The sequence below is a fragment of the Chiloscyllium plagiosum genome, unplaced genomic scaffold, assembly GCF_037043375.1.
Source record: "Chiloscyllium plagiosum isolate Xiang-an unplaced genomic scaffold, Cpla_swu_hap1 HiC_scaffold_1, whole genome shotgun sequence".
Classification (NCBI taxonomy): Eukaryota; Metazoa; Chordata; class Chondrichthyes; order Orectolobiformes; family Hemiscylliidae; genus Chiloscyllium; species Chiloscyllium plagiosum.
Window position 1 is genome coordinate 154,957,610 of NW_028270139.1, and position 23,527 is coordinate 154,981,136.

At 42.5% G+C, this 23,527-nt stretch overlaps 1 protein-coding gene across 2 annotated transcripts in view; it reads left to right on the forward strand.

Moving 5' to 3' along the window:
* The window catches only part of LOC122553785 (dedicator of cytokinesis protein 2-like), a 1,246,386-nt gene that overhangs the window by 270,176 nt on the left and 952,683 nt on the right, over positions 1-23,527 (forward strand). For both annotated transcript variants that reach the window (XM_087991733.1, XM_043698147.2), the window contains exons 18-19: positions 7,355-7,538; positions 12,129-12,226. In XM_087991733.1, the coding sequence (XP_087847859.1) occupies positions 7,355-7,538; positions 12,129-12,226 (282 nt within the window). The remainder of the gene's footprint in view (positions 1-7,354; positions 7,539-12,128; positions 12,227-23,527) is intronic.

Sequence of the window (23,527 nt, forward strand, 5' to 3'; positions counted from 1 at the left end):
GACTTAAGACTGACTAACTGTGTCAGAGGTTGGGTGGTACAGTTGTGAGCAGATATTTTTTGTTTCTTCAACTGGGGAGGTGGTCATGAGGAGAGGGGCAGTTCGACACTAGGATAGGGGTGGTCGCTTTTAGAGGCTGCAACCTTATGCCCCACTCCATCACTGCCTCCAATTGACCCCAGACTAGAGATATTGAAATATTTCAGCAGTCAGGTCTCTCTCCAGTTTTCCAGTCAGTAAAGTAGCCACCGTTCTGGAATGCAATGGGGGCAGATGATCCAAGAGGTGGCAAGTTGAGTCCCTTTAATGGCCATTAATAGATTCTGCACTCAACCACCCGAACTGTTGGTGAATCTAAAGAATTTTGGATGGACTTTCTCACCCTGCATTTGATTTCTGAAGCCATGCCAACTTTGGAAGTTGAAGTTTTCACCGGGACTGACAAGTCTCATTATTTCCCCTTCTCGCCACGTTCAAGAAAGAGAAAGTTGTACCTTGAAAGTTTGAGATGTAATGATCCAAACTGGGGTTTGATTGGGTCATGGGAGCAATGAGAATGATGAAGAAAATCAGAAAACAGGGAAAACACAAGGTTTTAATTCAATCACAGGTATCCAAGTCAGTTGTTTAAGTGAGTGGGAAAAGGTCTGACAGATGGAGTACAATGTTAATAAATGTGAAGTCATCTATTTTGGTCAGAGTAACAGGAAAAAGGATTATTATTTGAATGGTAAAAGTTGCAACACACTGCTGTGCAGAGGGAACTGGGTGTCCTTGTGCATGAATCACAGAGGGTTGGTCTGCAGGTACAATAGGAAATTAGGAAGGCAAATGGAATTACATCCTTCATTGCTAAAGGGATTGAGCTTAAAAGCATGTTGCAGCTGTACAAGGTGCTGGTGAAACCACACCTGGAGTACTGTGTGCAGTTTTTATCTCCTTACTTGAGAAAGGATGTACTGGCACTGGAGGGGGTGCAGAGGAGGTTCACTTGGTTGATTCCAAAGTTGGCAGGGGTGACTTTTGAGGAGAGACCAAGTAGACTGGGATTATTTTCATTGGAATTCAGAAGAATGGGGTGGGTCTTATGAAAACATGTAAAATTATGAAGGGAATAGGTACGGTAGAAGTCGAGAGGATGTTTCCATTGGTGGGTGAAGCTAGAACTAGGGGCATCACCTCAATATTAGGGGAAGCTGTTTTAGGACTGAGTTGAGGAGGAACGTCTTCACCCAGAGGGTTGTGAATCTGTGGAATTCCCTGCCCAGTGAAGTAATTAAGGCTACCTCGTTGAATGTTTTTAAGGCAAAGATAGATAGATTTTTTTGAACGATGAAGGAATTTAGGGTTATGGTGAGTGAACACGTCAGTGGAGCTGAGGCTACAAAAAAGATCAGCAGTAACTTACACAGGCTCCTTGAAAAACACCTTTCAAATACATTACCTGTATCACCTGAAGGACAAGGGCAGCAGATAGATAGAATCACCGCCAAGTTCCCCTTAAAAAATCATACAGTAAATCTGGCTTGGAAATACATTGCTGTTCTTTCACTGCCACTGTGTCCAAATCCTGGAACTCCCTTCAGAATTGGACTGAGGTTGTACTTCAAGCAGTTCAATAATGCAACTCATCACTGAGGGGCAGTTCAGGATGGGTAAGAAATCCTGGCCAGCAATGGCAACATCCTTTGAATAAATACATTTTTACACCCTGTGGAATGAATATGCTTGTGCCCATTGATCCTGGCTTGTCCTGTTGCCACATTGCTCAGGAATGGGGCAGTGAGTGAGACACCGAATGGGGTGCACTCCTCTGGGTCAATGGATTTGTCATCGATTTCAGAGACATCAGGATGCTACACAAAATTAACTTACAAAGTATTAGACCTTTACTCAACATGCACTGTGACTGCTTGGGTTGTGAGTGCAGCCCTTGTAGCACGTGAAACAGAGGCCATTTGACCCATCGTGTTTGTGGCATTTCTGCACTGGAGAAATTCACAGTTCCTCCATAGATATGTATCTTTCTCTGATTTGGTTACTGAGCCACTCTTATTTTAAATTATACCTAATGCGCTCTCTGTGGCTAAACATTATATTCCCTAACAACCTTCCATGTATAAAAAGAATCACCTAACCTCTCTCTTCACTTTGTTGAAGTGACAATCTTAAATTAGTGATTAGGACTATGACCACAGGAAATAATCTTTCATTGCTTCCCTTCACCATTTACTTTTGACTTGCTCGTCCATTTAAAACACAATCTGAAGTCTCTCTCTTTGTAAGATATTTTCCCACCAGTGGTACCATACTGCTGAGTCTATAAGTGTACTCTCTATGGATTTATCACTGTTTCTATAATGGAATGCAGGTTGGGCCTACAGTCTTCCAGAGAGAGAAAGAGACTGGCATGACCCAAATCCAGGATTCCCATTCTCTTTCCTTTGTGTGGTGTTGTTAAGGGACACAGCGTAGGGTGTGGGTCATGAGGTTTATTTTATCCATGCATGGGATATGGGCATTGCATTTATTGCCCACTCCTAATTATTAAGAATCACCCTCAATGCTTTGGGTTTGGAGTCATGTGTCGGCCAGACCAGGTAAGGATGGCAGATTTCCTTCCCTTAGTGAACCAGATGGGTTTTTGCAACAGTTGACAGTGGTCATCATTAGGCTTGCTTTATTAATTCCATACTTTAAATTGAATTCAAATTTCACCATCTGCAGTGGTGAGAGTTGAATTCATATGTGTCCCAGAACATTAGCCTGGGAGTTTGGATTACTAATCCAGTGATAATACTGCTATGTCAATATCTCCCGTTCTTCGGTCAGAGAGGGCACTGTGTAAATGACAATTTTTATTTTTCATCAATGGTTTCAGCTCAGTCTCAATATTGTGCTGCAGTTTGTGGGATTTAGGCTGCGTCTGTGCATCAGAAAGTGCCATGTCCACCTTCTGACATTGAGCTGTGCTCTGCATCTCATGCGCTCTACACTCTGAGAGCCTGAAATTGACATTCGATCAAATAAAATGTCATATTAAAAGAAAAACCCTTAAAAGCTGTTTAATAAAGAGAGTGCACTTGTGAATCTGCTCATGTGTGAAGCAAAAGCGCCTGAAAAATCTAGATGTCCAAATTGAATCGCAGTAATTAATGTTTGACAACGCTTGAAATCCTTCAATATTTACTGATGATAAAAGTGTCAAGCATTCCAGCAATGGCCCATCTATCTTCAGAACATATTTATGTAATATTTAATCATATTAGCATTAATAACTGCTTAAGAACAAAATTATGATCTAACAATAACTTGTGTAATGACTGTATATTGTGCATTTGCAGTAATTCATGCTTATTTAGCTAATATATAGCGGAAATCTGAGATAATAAGTGACGGAGTTTACAGTTGTTGGAAGAGATTGCCCTTCATTTACTCCTTCCAATTGTGGATTATCAGACCTGACCAGGATGAATCAATTTTGGACAAATTGATGACAGTCATAACCAATCGATAATGTACCTCTCCACACAGGCATGACCAATTACACAAAAGCTGACCCGAGGATACGTAATCAATCTTTTTCCACACCCTTAAGTCCAGAAAGGTGCAGAAGTGATGAAGTTAACTATTAAAACTTGCAGGGAAGAATGATGGTGGCTGTGGGATCATCAATTAGAAGACGAGGAGTTAGCTGTGGAGGGAAGTGGTTCTCTGCTATTGCTCTAAGCTCCCAATTAGAGAAGCTGAATTGCTGAAGTCTCTAGAGAGCAGTGCTGCTTGTGACTGCATGTACTTCCATGCAGTCGGCATTAAGGTAGCTCTGTTGAGTTACATTTATACTGCAACAACCTTTAAGTCAATGAAAAAGATGGGAAAAATGTTGAAGGGGACACAAAACTTAAGATGAGCATTGAAGATGAAATAGGAGAAAGTGAGGACTGCAGATGCTGGAGATCAGAGCTGAAAAATGTGTTGCTGGAAAAGCGCAGCAGGTCAGGCAGCATCCGAGGAGCAGGAGAATCGACGTTTCAGGCATAAGCCCTTCTTCCAAAACGTCGATTCTCCTGCTCCTTGGATGCTGCCTGACCTGCTGCGCTTTTCCAGCAACACATTTTTCAGCATTGAAGATGAAATGAAAAGTCCAGAAATCTCAAACTCCTGGGAAGGTTAGAGACCAGACAGATTCATGTACATTTGCAGAGAAAGTTATTGATTTATTAATATCAAGAAAAGTAATTTTTAATTTATTCGTGGGCAAGGCCAGCCTTTATTGTTCATCTCCACTTGTTCAAAGAGCAATTAAGAGTCAACATTGCAGTCACAGATAGGCTAGACCAGGTAAAGATGGCAGATTAAAGGATATCAGTGAACCAGATTGATTTTTACAGCAATTGGCAGTGAATATAGAACATTACAGCGCAGTACAGGCCCTTCGGCCCTTGATGTTGCACTGCCCGGTGAAACCAATCTGAAGCCCATCTAACCTACACTATTCCATTCTCATCCATATGCCTATCCAATGACCATTTAAATGCTCTTAAAGTTAGCTAGACTACTACTATTGCAGGCCGCCACTACTCTCTGAGTAAAGAAACTACCTCTGACATCTAACCTATATCTATCACTCCTCAATTTAAAGCTATGTCTCCTCATGCTAGCCATCATGATCTGAGGAAAATTGCTCTCACTGTCCAACCTATCTAACTCTCCGATTATCTTGTATGTCTCAATTCAGTCACCTCTCAACCTTCTTCTCTCCTAAGAAAACAGCCTCAAGACCCTCAATCTTTCCTCGTAAGACTTCCCTCCATACCAGGCAACATCCTAGTAAATCTCTGAATTCTTTCCAAAGCGTCCACATCCTTTCTATAATGCGGTGACCAGAACTGCACACAGTACTCCAAGTGCGGCCACACCAGTGTTTTGTACAGCTGCAGCATGATCTCATGGTTCTGAAACTCAATCCCTCTCTGGTTGCATGGTTTCCAATATCTGCTTCCATCTCCCTAAGGAGGACATAACTGGGAACTGGGACTATTTGAGAACCCATTTCAGAGGCAACAGAAGCACAATGGGCTGAATGTCCTCCTGCTGTCACGCATGACTCTCTGACTCTGTCAGACTGCCAGTTCATTATTTGGGGCGGCACGGTGGCTCAGTGGTTAGCACTGCTGCCTCACAGGACCCGGGTTCAATTCCCATCTTGGGTGACTGTCTGTATGGAGTTTGCACGTTCTCCCTATGTCTGCGTAGGTGTCCTCCCACAGTCCCAAGATATATTGGTCAGGTGAATTGGCCATGTTAAATTGCCCATAGTGTGAGGTGCTTCAGCCAGGGGTAAATATAGGATAGGGGAACGGGTCTGGGTGGGTTACTCTTTGGAGGGTCAGTGCGGACTTGTTGGGCCAAATGGCCTGTTTCCATACTGTAGTGAATCTTATCTAATCATTCCTAGTCAAAATGTAACCATGTAATCCTGAATCCTGGTGCTTGGTTTTAAAGGATAGGTGAGGTTTATAGAGATGGAGAGTTTTAGACTTGGAATTACAGAGTGTAAAGTCTGGGTGGCCACTATCACAGCTGCCAGCAATAGAGCTGTGAAAATCAGGAATGCGCAAGGGGGCTGAAGTGAATGAAGGCAGGTACCTCAATCGATTGTGTGATTGTTGAGAGTCAGCTCCGATATCTGCATGAAAAACCCACTGGATTAGGCGCTACTGTAAATCAATGAGTGGTACATGAACAGGATTTAAACCTCGATTGTTGCTATGAGAGAGAAAGCCCCTCCATTGTGGCAAAAATAGCAAATGTTCCTTAAAATAGGAACTCACACACCACCAAAAAAAAGGAGGGTGTGCCATTGGGAATGGTGGAGCTGGGTCCTGTCTCATGCATGTATGTTCTACACTGGTTGCTGCCTGTGCAAGTCGACAGTTACCTCCACTGATGTATGGTTTTGGTGGGAGGGTTTACTGAAACATAAACTGGGCAAATTGGATTAAGTATGATTTTTATGGCTAGCCAGAGGAAAGGTGAGGTACCTCTTAATTATGATCCTGCAGCAGCTGTGGGGAACGTCAGATTATCTTGGGATTGCATGAGAATCTCATGCACATTCATGTAGGTGTGAATGTGTGTGAGAAGTGCATAAACTCTTTGGAACTTTAAAGCTCATTAGATAACGAAAGTGAGCTTTAATATTCTTGCCCTTTAAATCTGAAAAAAAAACCCAATTGTCTTGAATGTTTAAAACACCTTAATTGCTATTTCATTCTGTCTGTTGACATGAGCCTGAGACAAACTATTAATGGTTCAGTACTCAGAATCACCACAGTGCAATGGAGGCCATTTGGCCCATCAAGCCCACAATGACCCTCCAAAGAGGGTTCACAGTTCCCCCAACTATATTCCTGAAACCCCACATTTCCCATGGCTGATCCACTTAGCCTGCCCAATCCTGGACTCTGTGGAGCCATTTAGCATGGTCAATCCACCTAGCTCAAACCTTTGGACTGTGGGAGAAAACCAGAGAATGGAAACCCATGCAGAACATACAAACTCCACACAGACAGTCACCCAAGGTTGGAATCAAACCCAGATCCCTGGCACTGTAAGGCAGTAGTGCTAAAGCACTGAGCTACCATGCCACCCTACTCTCTGTTGAGTATTGTGTGATTAAGCTCCAAAACCTCCATTATCAGAGCTTGTTTGACAGTGCTAAGTGGTTATATAATAAGAGTTCTAATTTTTTGCTTTTATGAGAGACTATAGATTTGAAATATTTGTTGTTAAAAGTGGTACTATTTGTTTGAAGGAACATTAAAGTAGGAAATTAGTTTTTATGAGTAAGAGTATTTTAAAAGATGACCTGAAGTTTACACACTTCAGTGGCATGAGTGGCATTATTTTTGCAAGAAGAGAGGGTGGTGGGTTGACATAAGTACAGATTGACAGAGAGGGTATGAAGGGCCATGGGAGTGAGGTTGTCATGGATGGGGCATGGGGGAATTTGTGAGGCTCAAAGGCTAGGGTGATGTTTCACGCATTTCTGTTGCTTCTGATACACAGCCAGAGCATTGAGTGCAGTCACCTGCCTAACCTCCTCTGCAAGCAGATTCCCTTGCAAACGGGATCCCATAATCCCAAAACAAAAATCCAACCTCCCAGAACCACCCTCCTCTAAGCTGGGTTTGAGGAGCTGTGAATTAACTTGACTGAGTAGGGTATGAATGCCCAGTACTTGGTGGGGTGTCTCAGATCATTTCTTTGGTTGCCAACTTGACGTCTTTTTTTTAACCTCACCCGCCACCCTCTCCCCAACCCCTCACTCCTGCCTCCTCTCCAACTGCAGGGCGATAGCAGAAAACTCGAAGACTCCAACATCTACCTGAACAACATGTCCAGCAAACAGATGGCTGATTCCAAGTTCAATCTGGGTTCTTCGTTCAGAAGCAGCAGCGGTGGACTGCCCATATGTTCGAGGGACAACTTCCAGATTTCCACACTCATCTGTTCAACGAAACTCACACAGAACGGTAATGTTTCTCATCCAAATAATTTCTAACCCCCTGCTTTGTCCTCCGCTGCAGTCTTGTGACCATTGCATGGCACCACACCTTAGGAAGAATGTAAAGGAGTGAAAGAAAAGGTTCAGTCAAAAGTGCCAAAAGGCTTCAGTTGCGTCAATGCCACGATCAAAGTTGGGGAAGCTCAGGGAAAAATAAGGTTGTTCTCCATCAAGGAGGGAGTTTGGGAGGAGGGTTGATGGAAACAATGACTGCTCTCGTCAGTTTAGACAGAAAGAATCTGTCCCCCATGAGGGTCAATCTGAAGGAATAAAAACTGAAAATTCTGGAAATACTCAGCAAGGAAGACAAAATCGTGGAGTGAGCCAGAGTTGGAATTCTCAAGGTCCAGGTATAGGAAGGTGACTTCATTCGGGCAAATCGTGACAGACCAAGAACCCATTGCCTTCACACGTCCGCCATGTTTGACCTTGTCACCCCATTATCAGTGAGGTCCTTAAATGGCCAATTACTGACCAGTTAAAGACCATGTAAGGACCTTATCCTGACTGGGTTGCAATTATCTCAGCTGCACCCAGGACTGAAATGAATTGGCCTATCCAATCAGTAACGCAGTGTCGGCAGAAGTCAGTGGAGCCATCACCCCTTCCCTCTTGATGTTGCCTTCTTCAAACAGGCCAGTGTGCCTTCGAGCACAGACATCCCTCAGGATCCTGAAAGCAAATGCTCTTCAGTTTCCCAATTAGTGAATGTTCCACCCATCATCGGTTGGGTTTTTTATTTATTCATTTGTGGGATATGGGTGCTGCTGGGTTAATTGCCCGTCCCAAGTTGCTCTTGAGAAGGAGAGCTGCCTTCTTGAATTGCTGCTGTACAACTGCTGTGGGTTGACCCAGTTGTCACCATAGTCTTACCAGACCATCGGGGCTGCTTTCGTATTAGAGAGAAGCGACTGGTGGTGATTTATCCTGAGGGCCACCAGACCACAGGTGAGGGAAAAGGTTGAGAAGGAGAATCCTTCATGGTAACCTCAAGCTAGTGATGGGAATTGAACGCACACTGTTGGCATCACCCTAGTCTGCAAAAACCAACAATCCAGCCAACTGAGCTAATCTGAATCCCATTGACCCAAAATGCTACAAAGGAGTGAATTCCAGGATGTTGACCCAGCGACAGCAAAAGAACAGCAATGTTTTCATATAATGTTAATTTCCCGTTTAAGGGAAAATCATTGTGTAATTGTGGGCGTCACATTACAGGAAGCATGCAAATGTTTCAGAGAGAGTGCAGACTCAATCTATAAGAATGGTGCCATGAATGAGAATCTAGATTGAAGAGAAACTAGATTTCTCCTTGGGGAGAAAAAGGCTAAGGGGAGATCTAATCCAAGGCTTTCAAAATCATGGTGAGAGTGGATAGAGTAGTTAGGGAGAAGCTTTCCCTACTCGTAAGATTAAAGAGAATGAGAGGTCATAGATTTCAAGTGATGAAAACCTTTCTCATTCAGTAAGTAGTTAGGGTATGGAATGTATTACCTGGAAATGTGATGGAGGGACATTCAATTGAGGTATTCACGAGAGGCATTGGATGGAATTTTGGATAGAAACAATGTGCAGGGATATGGGGAAGAGGCAGAAGATTGGCACTAGGGAATAGAACCAGTGCGGGCAAGGTGGGCTGAAAGGCCTCCTGCTACATCGTAACAATTCTGTGATTGTGTGAAGGGGCCTCAGCGGGGCAGTGGTGAGAAGGTTTTGAGGTCTCCATTGCCATTGTCTTCTGATGACCTCTCCCCTCACCAATTCCGTTCATCAGCTTTATTTCTCTGCACAACTCCTGACAGTTTCCAGCATTTTCTGTTTTTATCTCCGGTGTCCATGGCGCGTTGTTTCTGCAGCATGAACATGTCTTAAAGCAATAGAATTAAAAGCGATGAAGGAAAACGCTTTGTAGGCAGCAAGTGGTCAGGATCTACAATGCGTTGCTCACTATCCAGTGTACCTTTCAAGGGGAATTAGATTAGAACCTGAAAAGAGGAAAGACATTCTAAGGGGTCGAGGAATAGGCAGTCAGTGTGGGGTGAGCTCATATTCTTCTACACAGAACCGACAAAGGCCTGATGGGTCAAATGGCCTCATTCTGTCCTGTAATAATTCTATGGACTGAACTTATGTGGTTGCAGGCATTGAAATACCAACATCAGTCTCAATTCCCTTGATCTCCTCATGTAATTCTACGTGTCTCTTCAATCCATTTTGTTATATTATTTATGACAATGCTTTTTCTCTGTAACTCATTCCATTTGTGTTGATGTAATTTATATTCCTATAAAAAAACAAATTTTACTGCAGGACATAAAAAAAAGTGATTTAAATTAAAGCGGTCATTGTCTTCTGTCTGGTAAATGCTTTTGTTTGGTGGGATAGGGGTGTTGCACATCATTTGCATGACATTAATGCACATGCAGACATCAAAATTATTAGTTTTGAAGTGAGTTTCTGTGCCTGCAAGCTAAGGGAAAAGAAAGATTGGTATCACAAAACCGGGAGACATATATTTAAAGCAGTTTGCAAAATGAACAGATGAGCGTTGGTGAGAGAATTCTCCACCCAGTGGCTGGTAGGAATCTGAAACACACTGTCTGAAAGGAGGAGTGAGGCAAAATCCATCTGTGCATTGATAAACTCCCTGGGTGTGCACTTTAATTGCCGTGACCTGCAAGGCTATGGGCCAAGAATTAGAAAGTGGCATGAGGATGGATGGATTATTTTCAGCTGCCTCAGATGTGATGGGCCAAATGGTCTCACTAGTCTTTTGGAAACCTCTATGATTCAATGACTGTAACAAAAAGAAGAATGTGCAGCTGTACTGTACTTTTCACACCAGCAGGACTTCTCACTGCAAGGATACCAGGGCATTTGTATGCTTTTCTTTAAATGTGTCAAAGTCATTTATAAGAATGTGCCCAGGAATGAGAAACTTCAGTCATGAGGGTAGTATTTAAGAAGCTGGGACTGTTCTACTTGAAGCGAACAAGGCTGAGAGGAGATCTGATAGAGGTCTTCAAAACCACGAGCGCTCTGGAGAGAGTATTTCGGTTGAAACTGCTCCCACTTGTAAAAGAGAAAGTAACAACGAGGCATAGATTTAAAGTGATGTGCAAAAGAAGCAAGGGTGATGGAAGAAAAGAATTTTTTGCACAGCAAGTACTTAGGATATGGGCTGAACTGTTTGGAAATGAGGTGGAGGCAGCTGCAATTGAGGCATTTAAGAGTGCAATTATTTTGCTCGAAATGGTGTGCAGGGGAACAGATAGGCAATTGACAGCACATAATAGAAGTGCTATAGGCATGACGGGCCAAATGTACATTCTGTACTGTAGCAGATCTGTGATTCTGTGAAATAATTGTCAATGAGAAATCTAGTTCTGAATATTAATTGGGATGCAGAAAGGGGAGCTTGGCACTGAGGAGTTTAGGGGGGGAGCATCCATAGAGTCATACAGCACAGAAACAGACCTTTCGGTCCAACCAGTTAATGCTGATCATAATCCCAAACTAAACTAGTCCCACCTGCCTGCTCCTGGCCCATATCCCTCCAAACCTTTCCTATTCCTGTACTTATCCAAATGTCTTTTAAACATTGTAATTGTACCTATATCCACCACTTCCTCAGGAAGTTCATTCCACACGCAAACCACCCTCTGTGTAAACAATTTACCCCTCATGTCTTTTTTAAATCTCTCTCCTCTCACCTTAAAAATGTGCTTCTTAGTCTTGAAATCACCCATCCTGGGGAAAAAGACAACTACCATCAACACTATATATAAAACTATATGAACTCATTGTTTATAGACTTCTATCAGGTCACCTCTCAACCTCCTACGTTTCAGTGTAAAAAGTACCAGCCTTGCCAGTTTTACAATATTCCATAACTCCAATCCTAGAGTACAAGAACATTCCATTGCTGCTATCCAGGTAATACTTTGGAACAAATTAGGGTAGATCTTATATCTCATTAAAGTCATTCTTTGTAACGTCCATGAACTGCTCTTTCTCCATTCCATCATTGACAACAGCTTCTCTGTCCTTTTATACTTATTATGAAACCCCTTCACAATTTTATCTTGTTTTCATCCATAAACCTACATGTACGCCTTAACTATGATTCAGCCAATTCTATTTCAGTTGCTACATTGTTACAATTGAATGCCACTATTGAATGAGATATTCTACAGTCACTATATTATTGCCAAATTATTTTGATCTGGTTTATTTTCCTGTTGTTTTCCAAAATTAAAATAGCTTTTATACATGTTGAAATATTAATACAGGTACTCTTTTGCATAATAAAATAATTGCACCAAACAGACCTTAATCCTGATTGGGATGTAACTTTACCTCACCAACCCCTGTAATGTTGCTTTCTACTGGCTGGGTGGTATATCTCCAAGATGATTATAATCCCATGGTGTTTTGTTGCATTAGGCCTTGTATTCAGAGCATATGGATTGAAATGGAATTGGAATTGGCTTTTATTAATAATAAAATAAATAAATGTGCTTTTATTTTTTTGTTCCCGATTTTCTTCATAATTCAGTGGATCTCTTGGGCTTGTTGAAATGGCGTTCCAACACTGATACACTCAACGAGAATCTGAAAAAGCTGATGAAGGTCGATGGAGGAGAAGTCGTGAAGGTAAGTGAAAGTGATAAGAGCCCACGCTGTTGCTTTGTCTGTTGGTCCATGTGTATTCACTGAGGTGAGCAATGCTGTAAAAATGCTGTGAGTCCTGATGAAGGGCTAATGCCTGAAACATCAATTCTCCTGCTCCTCAGATGCTGCCTGACCTGCTGTGCTGTTCCAGCACCACACTCTTGACTCTGATCTCCAGCATCTGCAGTCCTCACTTTCTCCTCCTCATTGCCAAAAAGAACCTGTTCCAACATGTCAGTGTATATGAGGTCGGGTCGGTTGCCCCATCTGTTTCAGACTGTTTTTCAGTCATGGGATCAGGTTCCATCCGAGAGAATTGAGCACACGCAGGACTGTGTTGTCACTCCCAGTACAGTAGTGAGTCAGTGTTGGAGCGCCGACTCATGGATGAGGTGTTATAACGAGGGCCTTTCTCCTGTCTCAGGTGTATGTAAAAGATTTCACATCAGTATTGGAAGAAGATGAGGCGAGTTTTCCCTGACCATTTTTTATTCCTCAACCCAACATCAATGAGAGCAAAAATATGATCATTATCCCACTGCTATTTGTAGTAGCTTGCTGTGCACAAAATGTTGTCTCTGTTCGACCAGACCCTGGGTGAGGTTCGCCATGTTTCTAGTTCCCGATGGGATATCCCAAATTGTTAAGTTTCTGTGTAAAGATGGATAAAATGGCACCTTTTCTTTATTCATCCATCTCTTTGGTTGGTCACCGAGTCATATGGCACCGAAACAGACCCTTTGGTCCAACTTGTCCATGTCGACGAGATATCTGAAATTTATTTAGCCTCATTTACCAGCAGTTGGCCCATATCCCTTCAGAAGAGCTCATGCTCGAAATGTCGACTCTCCTGCTCCTCGGATGCTGCCTGGCCGGCTGTACTTTTCCAGCACCACACTCTTCGACTCTGGTCTCCAGCATCTGCAGTGCTCACTTTCTCCCATATCCCTCTAAACCCTTCCTATTCATATGCCCATCCAGATGCCTTTTAAATGCTGCAATTGTACCAGCCTCCACCATGTTTTGTGGCAGCTCATTCCACACACACACCAACCTCTGCGTGAAAAAGTTGCCCTTAGGTCCCTTTTAAATCGTTCCCCTCTTAAACCGATGCCGTCTAGTTCTCAACTCCCTTATGCTGGTATAGAATCCCTATAGTGCAGAAAGAGGCCATTTGGTCAATTGAGTCTGCACCGATCCTCCAAAGACCATCCCACCCAGTCCCACCCCATCCCTATAACCCAGTGATACTTTTTACCATGACTAACCCACTTAACCTGTACATCCCTAGACACTACAGGGTAGTTAAGCACAGCCAATCCACCTAACCTGCACATCTTTCTCATCGCAAGGTTAATTTAAAAATGGATTTCTTATGCCTTTCCTGAAGAAGCAAATGAATTTATGTTTTAAAAGTGGCCAATTTCACTAGACTTTCTTGAGTAACTAAGTTTAAGTATTAGATTTTAAGCAGAAATGAGGACAAATTACTTTTCTCAAAGGGAGAATAATGGTAACTTTTTTTGTTGGAGTATCTTGAAGTTCTTTGAGTCAATGAAATAAAGCTGGCAAAGGTGATATTAAGACTGAATAAGGAGGTTTGTTAAGCCTAATAGCCTTAATAAAGTTCATATTTCTAATGTAATAGACCCGCTAATTGCGCTGGGACATTTTGTAGTCAATTCAGGTAGAAAAGTAACATTTAGTTTACAGAGCACAAGAGTTGTTGCAGATTCAAGGACACGCTTATCAGCTTTGTGTGTTGATGAGAGAACAGTGATGCAATCGATCAAGCGTGAATATTCACAAAAGTGCTGACTGGCATTCACAGTGACACTCCGTAACTCCAGTTGTAGCTTGGTTCAGTCAGGAGCTGCAGTGTGGATTATCAGCTGGTTTATCGAGATGATGGAAAAGCATACTTACAGGGTTTTCATTGTTGGTCTGTGCCATCTGTCTCTGTATTTCTCCAAGAAATTTTAAGAAGGCAGATTTGCAATTTGGAAGGTCACTGAATCCTCTATGACTGTGAAGGCATGGGTGGTGGGGGGAAGGACGGAAGGATACTCAATTCTAAAATGGATTTCGATCATTGAATCTTAGAAGGCTCAGAGCTCAGACAGAGACCATTTGGCCCAATATCTTTGTGCAGGCTCTCAGTGACCGAAACTCTTCCAATTCCCCCACCCCCACCCCACCCTTTTCTCTGCCTCCTTGCTAATTTTCTCTTCAGCAAGTTAATCAATTTTCATTTGAAAGTCTGGTTAAGTGGGCCTCAACCAAACTCTCAGGCCATTCATTCCAGATGCTGACCATTCGTAAAGTCACACAGAACCAAAACTGGGTTCAACTAGTCCATAATCTCAAACTTAAACTAGTCCCATCCGCCAATTCTTGGCCCATATCCCTCCAAATGTTTCTTATCCAAATGTCTTTTCAACATTGTAACTGTACTCACATTAGCCAGGTCTTTGAGAAGTTCTTTCCACCACAAACCACTCTGTGTGTAAAAAAAAATGTATCTTGTGTCTTTTTTAAATTTTCCTCCTCTCACCTTAAATTTGTGCCCCTCGTCTTGAAATCCCACCATCCTCGGAAAAAGACATCTGCCATTCACCCTATCTATACCCCTCATGATTTTATAAACCTCTATAAGGTCACCTACACTCCATTGGAAAAAGTTCCAGCCTATCCAGCATCTGCTTACAACCCAAACCCTCCATTACTGGCAACATCCTGGTAAATCTCTTCTGAATCCTCTCCAGCTTCATAACATCCTTCCTATAACAGGGAGACCAGAACTGGACACAGTACTTCAGCATAGACCTCACCAATATCCTATAAAACTTCAACATAATGTCCCAACTCCTATACTCAAAGGTTTGAGCGTTGAAGGCAAATATGCTAAACGCCTTTTTAACCACCCTGTCCACATGTGATGCAAACTTCAAAGAATTATGTACCTAAACTCCTAGGTACATAGGAGTGTGTTCATAGTGCTAGGTATATAGTGCTGTTCTACAGCACTATCCAAGGCCTTACATTAATAGTATAAGTCTTTCCTTCACCTTCTGAATGTTCCTCCTCATGTTACATAGCCATTGCAAGGGGGTGATGTGCACTGAGAATCTGAATGTATTGTACCAAGCATATCGCTCTTTGAATCAGAAAATGATGTGTTCAGTCCTCACCCTAGACACCAACGTTAGGTTAAGTATTCCCAAGGCAATTCAATGACCTGTTTCAGATGAGTAACTCAACTGGGGCCCTGTCAGCTTCTCAGGAGGAACTTAAAAATCTCACCATGCTAGTTTGATGAGAACTAGGGCGTTCTCCTCCAGGGCTGGAAATGTGTTGCTGGAAAAGCGCAGCAGGTCATGTGCATGTGCATGTTAGATGTGCATGACCTGCTGCGCTTTTCCAGCAACACATTTCCAGCTCTGATCTCCAGCATCTGCAGACCTCACTTTCTCCTCAAACGTTCTCCTCCAGGGCCCTGCCCAACATTTGATCCACCATAAGCATCACTTAAAAGGGATTATTTGATCATCTATGCTGTTTGGAACTATTGCCCAATGCAAATTTATGCTGAGTTTCCAACACTTCAGATACATTTTAAAGCAAAGGTAGATAGATTCTTGATTACCGAGACATTGAAGTGCAGAAATTTCAACTTGAGGTTAAAATCAGATCAACCACAATTTCATTAAATGCTCAAGGGGCCAGCTGAAAAAGCAGACTCAAAGGGCCGAATGGCCTACAATTATATTGGTGACTCTTTAAGAGTAGTTCCATCTGCTACAAAGTGCTCTGGGTCCTCAGGCTGTGCAAGGTACTGGAAAAGAGGCTCAGTGGTTAGCACCGGTGCCTCACAGTGCTAGAGACCCAGGTTCAATTCCAGCCTTGGGTGACTGTCTGTGTGGGGTTTGCACATTCTCCCCATGTCTGCGTGGGTTTCCTCTGGGTGCTTCGATTTCCTCCCATAGTCCAAAGATGTGCAGGTTAGGTGGATTGGCCATGATAAATTACCCCATAATGTCCAGGGATGTGTAGGTTAGGTGGATTGGCTGTGGGACATACAGGATTTCAGGGGTATAAGGTAGGAGTAGGGGTAGGTGGATTGCTGTTCAGCGGGATGCAGAATGGCCTGCTTTCGCACTGTAAGGATTTTGTGAAGTACTCTCAGGTCAAATGAAGCTCAAGTTAGAAGCTGGATAAATCTCCTTCGGTCCACCGGTACCAATATACTTCAGCTCCTGCCTCTGTAGATGTGATGCCGTCGATATCCTGTTTTCTCCACCAAGTGTGGAATACTTAAATGTATCGTTGCAAAGCCCACCACACCTCTTTTAAATCTCATCTGCCCATTTGCTTCCATTTTATTTCATTGGAACTAGTGCTCAAAGAAGAAATATGAGCTTTCTCTTTAGAGATTGAACCTTATGGGTTTATTAACCAGAAGGAGCTTTGCGTTCTGTCCCCAAGCTTCAGTCAAAGAGATACTGCTTTTTCATTGTGATGATAAATATCACAAGTGACATTAAACCACAAACAGGTTTTCTTTCAATAATGAAAGCTAAGGTCAGGAATTGAAAGATATTAAAACAAAAATTGCTGGAGAAACTCAGCTGATGTCGCAGTCTCCATGGGGAGAGAGAAAGCAGAGTTTTCGGTTCGGGTTCAGTCACCCGTGATTTGAACCCTGTCCTTCAGTTCTAATTTCCGGCATCCACAGTCCTTTTGGATTTTAATTGGTAGACATTGTTTGCTCTCCACGCCCCCACCCCCTCACTGACTGTCAAGCTCTGTGTTCCAAGAGCTTTATCTGGAAGTTGGATCATGTGGTAGGTTTTCCTGAGCTAGTACATCAGATGGCAACGGAAACACAAACATGGAAAACTGCATTGCAATTTAAGTACAAAGGGTTGTAGAGTCATACAGCATGGAAACAGATCCTCCAGTCCAACCTTAATCCCAAACTAAACTAGTCCCACCTGCCCACTCCTGGCCCATATCCCTCCAAACCTTTCCTATTCGTGTACTTATCCGAGACTGTTTGACCCATCTGCTCTTGTTAACGATTGTCCATACACCACAGAAACCTTCTGCCATTCTTATCCATCTTACCTTCATATCCTTTTATTCTTTTCCCTTTTATCTGCTGATCTTGTTTCCCATTAATTGCTTCTATACCGTCTGCCTCAGTTAGTCTGTGTGGCTGTGAGTTCTACATTGTCACAGCAAGCTTTATAAAGAAATAAGTTTCTTCTGAATTCCCTGCTGGATATGTTAGTGACTATCTAACACGTACGGCCCTAGGTTTTGTAGGAGAAAACATTTTCTTTATTTTTCTCATAACACCTTTTTTTAAGATGCATTCATTGGATTATGGCTATCGCTCGCTAGACAAGCAGTTATTCCGATCCCTAATTGTTTTCAATAAGTGGTAGTGAGGTGCCATTTTGCTCCATTTGTAGACCCAGAATGCCGTTTAGGGAGGGAGTTCCAGTATATTAACCTCATTCCTGATGAATGGCGTTTGCCTGAAACATCAGTTCTCCTGCTCCTCAGATGCTGTCTGACCTGCTGTGCTTTTCCAGCACCATACTCTCGACTCTGATCTCCAGGATCTGCAATCCTCACTTTCTCCTAGTTCCAGTATGTTAACCAAGCGACAGCGAAGGAATGGTTATATAGAACATAGAACATATGTGCAGAACAGGTCCTTTGGCCCTCGATGTTGTGCCAACCTGTGAACTCGTCTAAGCTCATCCCCCTACACAATCCCATCATAATCCATGTGTTTATCCAAGGATTGTTTAAATCTCCCTAATGTGCCTGAGTTAACTAAATTGGCAGGCAGTGCATTCCACGCCCTTACCACTCTGAGCAAAGAAACTGCCTCTGACATCCGTCTTAAATCTATCACCCCTCAATTTGTAGTAAAGTCCCTTTGTACAAGCTGACGTCATCATCCTAGGAAAAAGACTTTCACTGTCTACCCTATCTAATCCTCTGATCATCTAGTATGTCTCTATCAAATCCCCTGTTAGTCTTCTTCTTTCCAGTGAGAACAGACCCAAATCTCTCAGCCTTTCTTCATTAGACCTTCCCTCCAGACCAGGCAGCATCCTGGTAAATCTCATCTGCACCTTTTCCGATGCTTCCACATCCTTCCTGAAATATGGAGACCAGAACTGTACACAATATTCCAAGTGTGGCCGCATCAGCGTTTTGTACAATTTCAGCATGACATTATGGCTCCGGAACTCAATCCCTCTTCCAATAAAACCAAACACACTGTATGCCTTCTTAACAGCACTATCAGCCTGGGTGGCAACTTTCAGGGATCTATGTACATGGACTCCAAGAACTCTCTGCACATCCACACTGCCAAGAATCTTTCCATTGACCCAGTACTCTGCCTTCCTATTATTCTTCCCACATCACCTCACATTTAGCTGCATTGAACTCCATTTGCCACCTCTCAGCCCAATTCTGCAGTTTATCCTAGTTCCCCTGCAACCTGTATCATTCTTCCAAACTGTCCACTACTCCACCGACTTTAGTGTCATCTGCAAATTTACTAATCCATCCACCTATGCCTGCGTTTAAGTCATTTATAAAAATAACAAACAGCAGTGGTCGCAAAACAGAATCCTTGTGGCACACCACTAGTAACTGGACTCCACGCTGAAATTTTCCACCAACCACCACTCGCTGCCTTCTTACAGAAAACCAGTTTCTAATCCAAACTGCTAAATTACCTTCAGTCCCTTACCTCTGCATTTTCTCCAACAGCCTACCATGTGGAACCTTATCAAAAGCTTTACTGAAGTCCATGTATACCATGTCAACTGTCCTACCCTCATCTACATGCTTGGTCACCTTCTCAAAAAAACTCAATGAGGTTCGTGAGACATGACCTGCCCTTGATAAAACCATGTCAACTACCTGAAATCAAATTGTTGCTTGCTAGATGATTATAAATCCTATCTCTTATAATCCTTTCTAAAACTTTTCCCACAACAGATGTAAGGCTCACTGGTCTATAATTACCTGGGTCATCTCTACTGCCCTTCTTGAACAAGGACACAGCATTTGCAATCTTCCAGTCCTCTCGTACTAAACCTGTAGACAATATTTCTGAATCAGGATGGTGAGTGGCTTAATGGTGTTCCCATCACTGAATCCCCCACTATCAAACTCCTGCAGGTTACCATTGACCAAAACTCAACTGGACTCCATATAAGCACAGTGGTTACAGGAACAGGTCAGAGAGTAGGAATACTGCGGCAAGTAACTAACCACCTGACTTCCTAAAGCCTGTCCAACATGTAGAAAGCACAAGTTAGGATTGTGATGGAATACTCCCCACTTGCCTGGATGGATGCAGCTCCAACAACACTCAAGAAGCTCAACACCATCCAGGATAAAGTAGAATAGAATAGCAATTTATTGTCACGTGTATTTTTACAAATACAGTGAAAAGTTTTATGAGCTGCCATACCATGGCACCTAAATTAATGACAGGAGCTGTAAATAAGAAGAAGAAAAAGTAAAAGTTCATCACAGTTCAATTAATGGCTCCTGGATTCAGGGTACACTCTGGGCAAAGACCACAATGCCCACTTGGTTGGCACTACATTCTCAAGTATTCGCTCTGTCCACCACTCAGTAGCAGCAGTGTACAAGATGCACTGCAGAAATTCACCAAAGATCCTCAGACCTTCCAAACCTACATCAACTTTCATATAGAAGGACCAGGGCAGCAGATACAAGGGAACACCATCACCTGCAAGTTCCCTTCCAAACTACTCACCATCCTGACTTGAAAATATATTGCTGTCCCTTCAGTGCCACTGGGTCAAAATGGTGAAATTTAAATTCAATATAAAAATTTAGATATGACTATGTAACTACTGTTGATTGTTGTGAAAACCTATAGGGTTCGATAACGTCATTTCAGGAAGGAAATCTGCCATCCTTACCTGTTCAGGCCTACAGTGGCTCCAAACCCACAGCAATGTGGTTGACTCTTAACTGCCCTTTGGGCAATTAGGGATGGGCAATAAATGCTGGCCTAGGTAGAGATGCTTCATCCCATTAACAGTTAAATGAAAATAGTGACTCAGGAATCCAGTGGTGGTTGGCTGAAGGTTTAATTTAACTATGCCGTAACAATGATGTAGGGCTTTTGCCCGAAACGTCGATTTCGCTGCTCGTTGGATGCTGCCTGAATTGCTGTGCTCTTCCAGCACCACTGATCCAGAATCTGGTTTCCAGCATCTGCAGTCATTGTTTTTACCTCTATGCCATAACAATGCCTTTCCTCATTCATAATTACCTTGTGACAAATAGTTACGAAAATAGCAAAATTCTTGAGTAATTTAGGCCTGTGATGTTTGGCAATTTGCACACTTGTGTTTCTAAAAATTAATTAATTTGAGGCATTACATTCTTAAGCTCGATTAAGATTGTATGTTTAATAGCAACTCAAAGCACTGTAGGTTATGGTATGCAAATACATCATTTTGGATTGTGTTATGTAAGTACTGAATCCTAATTAAACTGAAGGAAGTTACAAATTGGACAAACCGCTTCTGAATCCCACTCTTATCATTCCTGCGTTTGAAATGAACAAATTTTGTACTTCAAATAAACCCAAAAGCATATCCTGGTGAGTGCTTCTACACATGAATATCAATATTGCTGTCACCAAGCAAGCACTTACTGTTGTGCATCTAATGGATATACCTTCAAATGGGTATGCCCTTAAAAGATTAATCTGGGGAGATAGTTGGACTGCAGCAGTTCAAGAAGGCAGCTTACCCCACCACCTTCTTAAGGGAACTGGAGTCAGGTAATAAATGCTGGCCCAGCCAATGACATCCATATTCCATAAATGAATAAATAAAAAAAACAAGCAAATTGCAGAGGAGTTAAACAAATATTTTGTATCAGTCTTATATTCTGATAGATGAAATATACTTCCAAAGCACCATTAATGCTAAAGAATATAGGGGAGTAATTAAATATGATTAGATTAGATTACTTAAAGTGTGGTAACAGGCCCTTCATCCCAACAAGTCCATACTGACCCTCCGAAGAGCAACCCATCCAGACCCATTCCCCCTTCACCTAACACTATGGGCAATTTAGCATGACCAATTCACCTAACCTGCACATTTTTGGACTGTGGGAGGAAACCGGAGCACCTGGAGGAAACCCACGCAGACACGGGGAGAATGTGCCAACTCCACACAGACAGTTGCCTGAGGTGGGAATTGAACCCAGGTCTCTGGCGCTGTGAAGTAGCAGTGCTAACTACTGTGCCACCATGCCGCCCAATATCATCGTCATCACTAAAGACGTAATATTAGACAAACTGATAGGGTCAAAGACAGATAAGTTCCCTGGCCCTGATGGTTTGCATTCAAGGATGGTAGCTGCAGAAATCATGGATGCATTAGTTGTAATTTTCCAAAAATGTTTAGATTCGGGAGCAGTATTCAAGGATTGGAAAACTGCCAGTGTGACACCCCTTTTCCAAAAGGAAGGGAGACAAAAAGTGGTGAATTATTGAATGATGAGCCTCACGCATTGTTGAAAAATTTTCAAAATCAATGATTGAAGAAGCAACAACTGAACATTTAGAAAATCATAATCTAATCAAGCAGAGTCAGCAGGACTCCATGAAAAGGAAATTGTGTCTGACTAATTTATGAGAGTTTTTCAAGGAAGTCTTAACCAGAGTCCAGAGAGGAGAACCAGTAGAACTTTAAATGGGTGTTTACCCCTCGCAAAAGTTTACATCATAAGATAAGAGCCAATGGTGTTGGAGGTAACATATTGGCATGTATAGATAATTGGCTATTGGGCAGGAAATGGGATTAGGGGTAATGGGTTCTTTTTCAGGTTGGCAGAGATCAGTGCTCGGATCACTACTGTTTACAATATATATTAATGGCTTGGAGGAAGGAAGTGAATATATTGTAGCTGAATTTGAAAATGTCACAAAAATAGGTGGAAAGGTAATTTGCCAGAGGGATGTGAATAGTTTACAGAGAAATATTAAGAGATTAAGTAAGTGGGCAAAAAATTTGCAAATGGAGTATAATGTGGGAAAAAGGGAAGTTGTTCATTTTGGAAGGGAGAACACAAGAGCAGAATATTATGTAAATGGAGAAAAACTGCAGAAAGCTGCAACACAAAGGGACTTGGGGGCACTTGTGCATGAAACACAGAAAGCTAGCACACAGCAGGTCATCAGGAAGGCTAATGGAATGTGAGCTGGAGTATAAGAGTTGGGAAGTCTTACTGCAACTGTACAAGGTGCTGGTGAGACCACATGAGGAGCACTGTGAGCAGGTTTGGTCCCCTTATTTAAGGAAAGATATAATTTCACTGGAGACAGTTCAGAAAAGTTCACTGGGATGATCCATGGTATGGGGGGATTGCTTATGAGCAATGATGAATGTCCTTCATGGAAGGAAACCTGCCATCCTCACCTGGTCTGGGCCACATGTGACTCGAGACCCACTGCAATGTGATTGACTCTCAACTGTCCTCCGAAATGGTTGACCAAGCCACTCAGTTCAGGAGCAGGTAGTGGCAGGCAATAAATGCTGGTCAGCCAGCGACATCCATCTCAGAAGTGATTCGAAGGAAAGGGGTTGGGAATCTACTGAGGAGAATGAGGTGGTCACATTGATTCTTAAGGGGGCTGACAGGGTAAGTGCTGTGGGGATGTTTCCCCTCATGGGAAAGTCTAGGACTAGAGGGCATAGTCTCAGAATAAAGTGACACCAATTTAAGACTGAGACGAGGAAGAACTTCTTCTCTCAGGGGGGTTGAGTCTTTGGAACACCTTGCCACAGACAATTCTAGGGGTAAATGCTTGTGTATATTTAAGGCTGAGATACATAAATTCTTGATCTGCTGGGGGATCAAGGGTTACGTGGTAAAAGCAAGAATCAGGACATGAACAATGTTGGATCAGCCATGATCCTACTGAATGGTGCGGCAGGCTTGAGGGGTCGAATGGCCTACTCCTAGTCCTATTTCTAATGATCCTCACTTTTGAGGGACTTCAAATATGTGCAGCACTTAGCCCGGCTTATTTTCTTTCAAACAGAGAAGGCTCCTGAGCTTGTTGATGGAGACATTCAGGATTATGAGGTGTTTTGATGAATAAGGAGAAACTGTTCCCATTCATGGAATAGTTGATAATCAGAGGTCACAAGTTGGCAAAAAATGTGCAAAAGATAATTGGCAAATGAT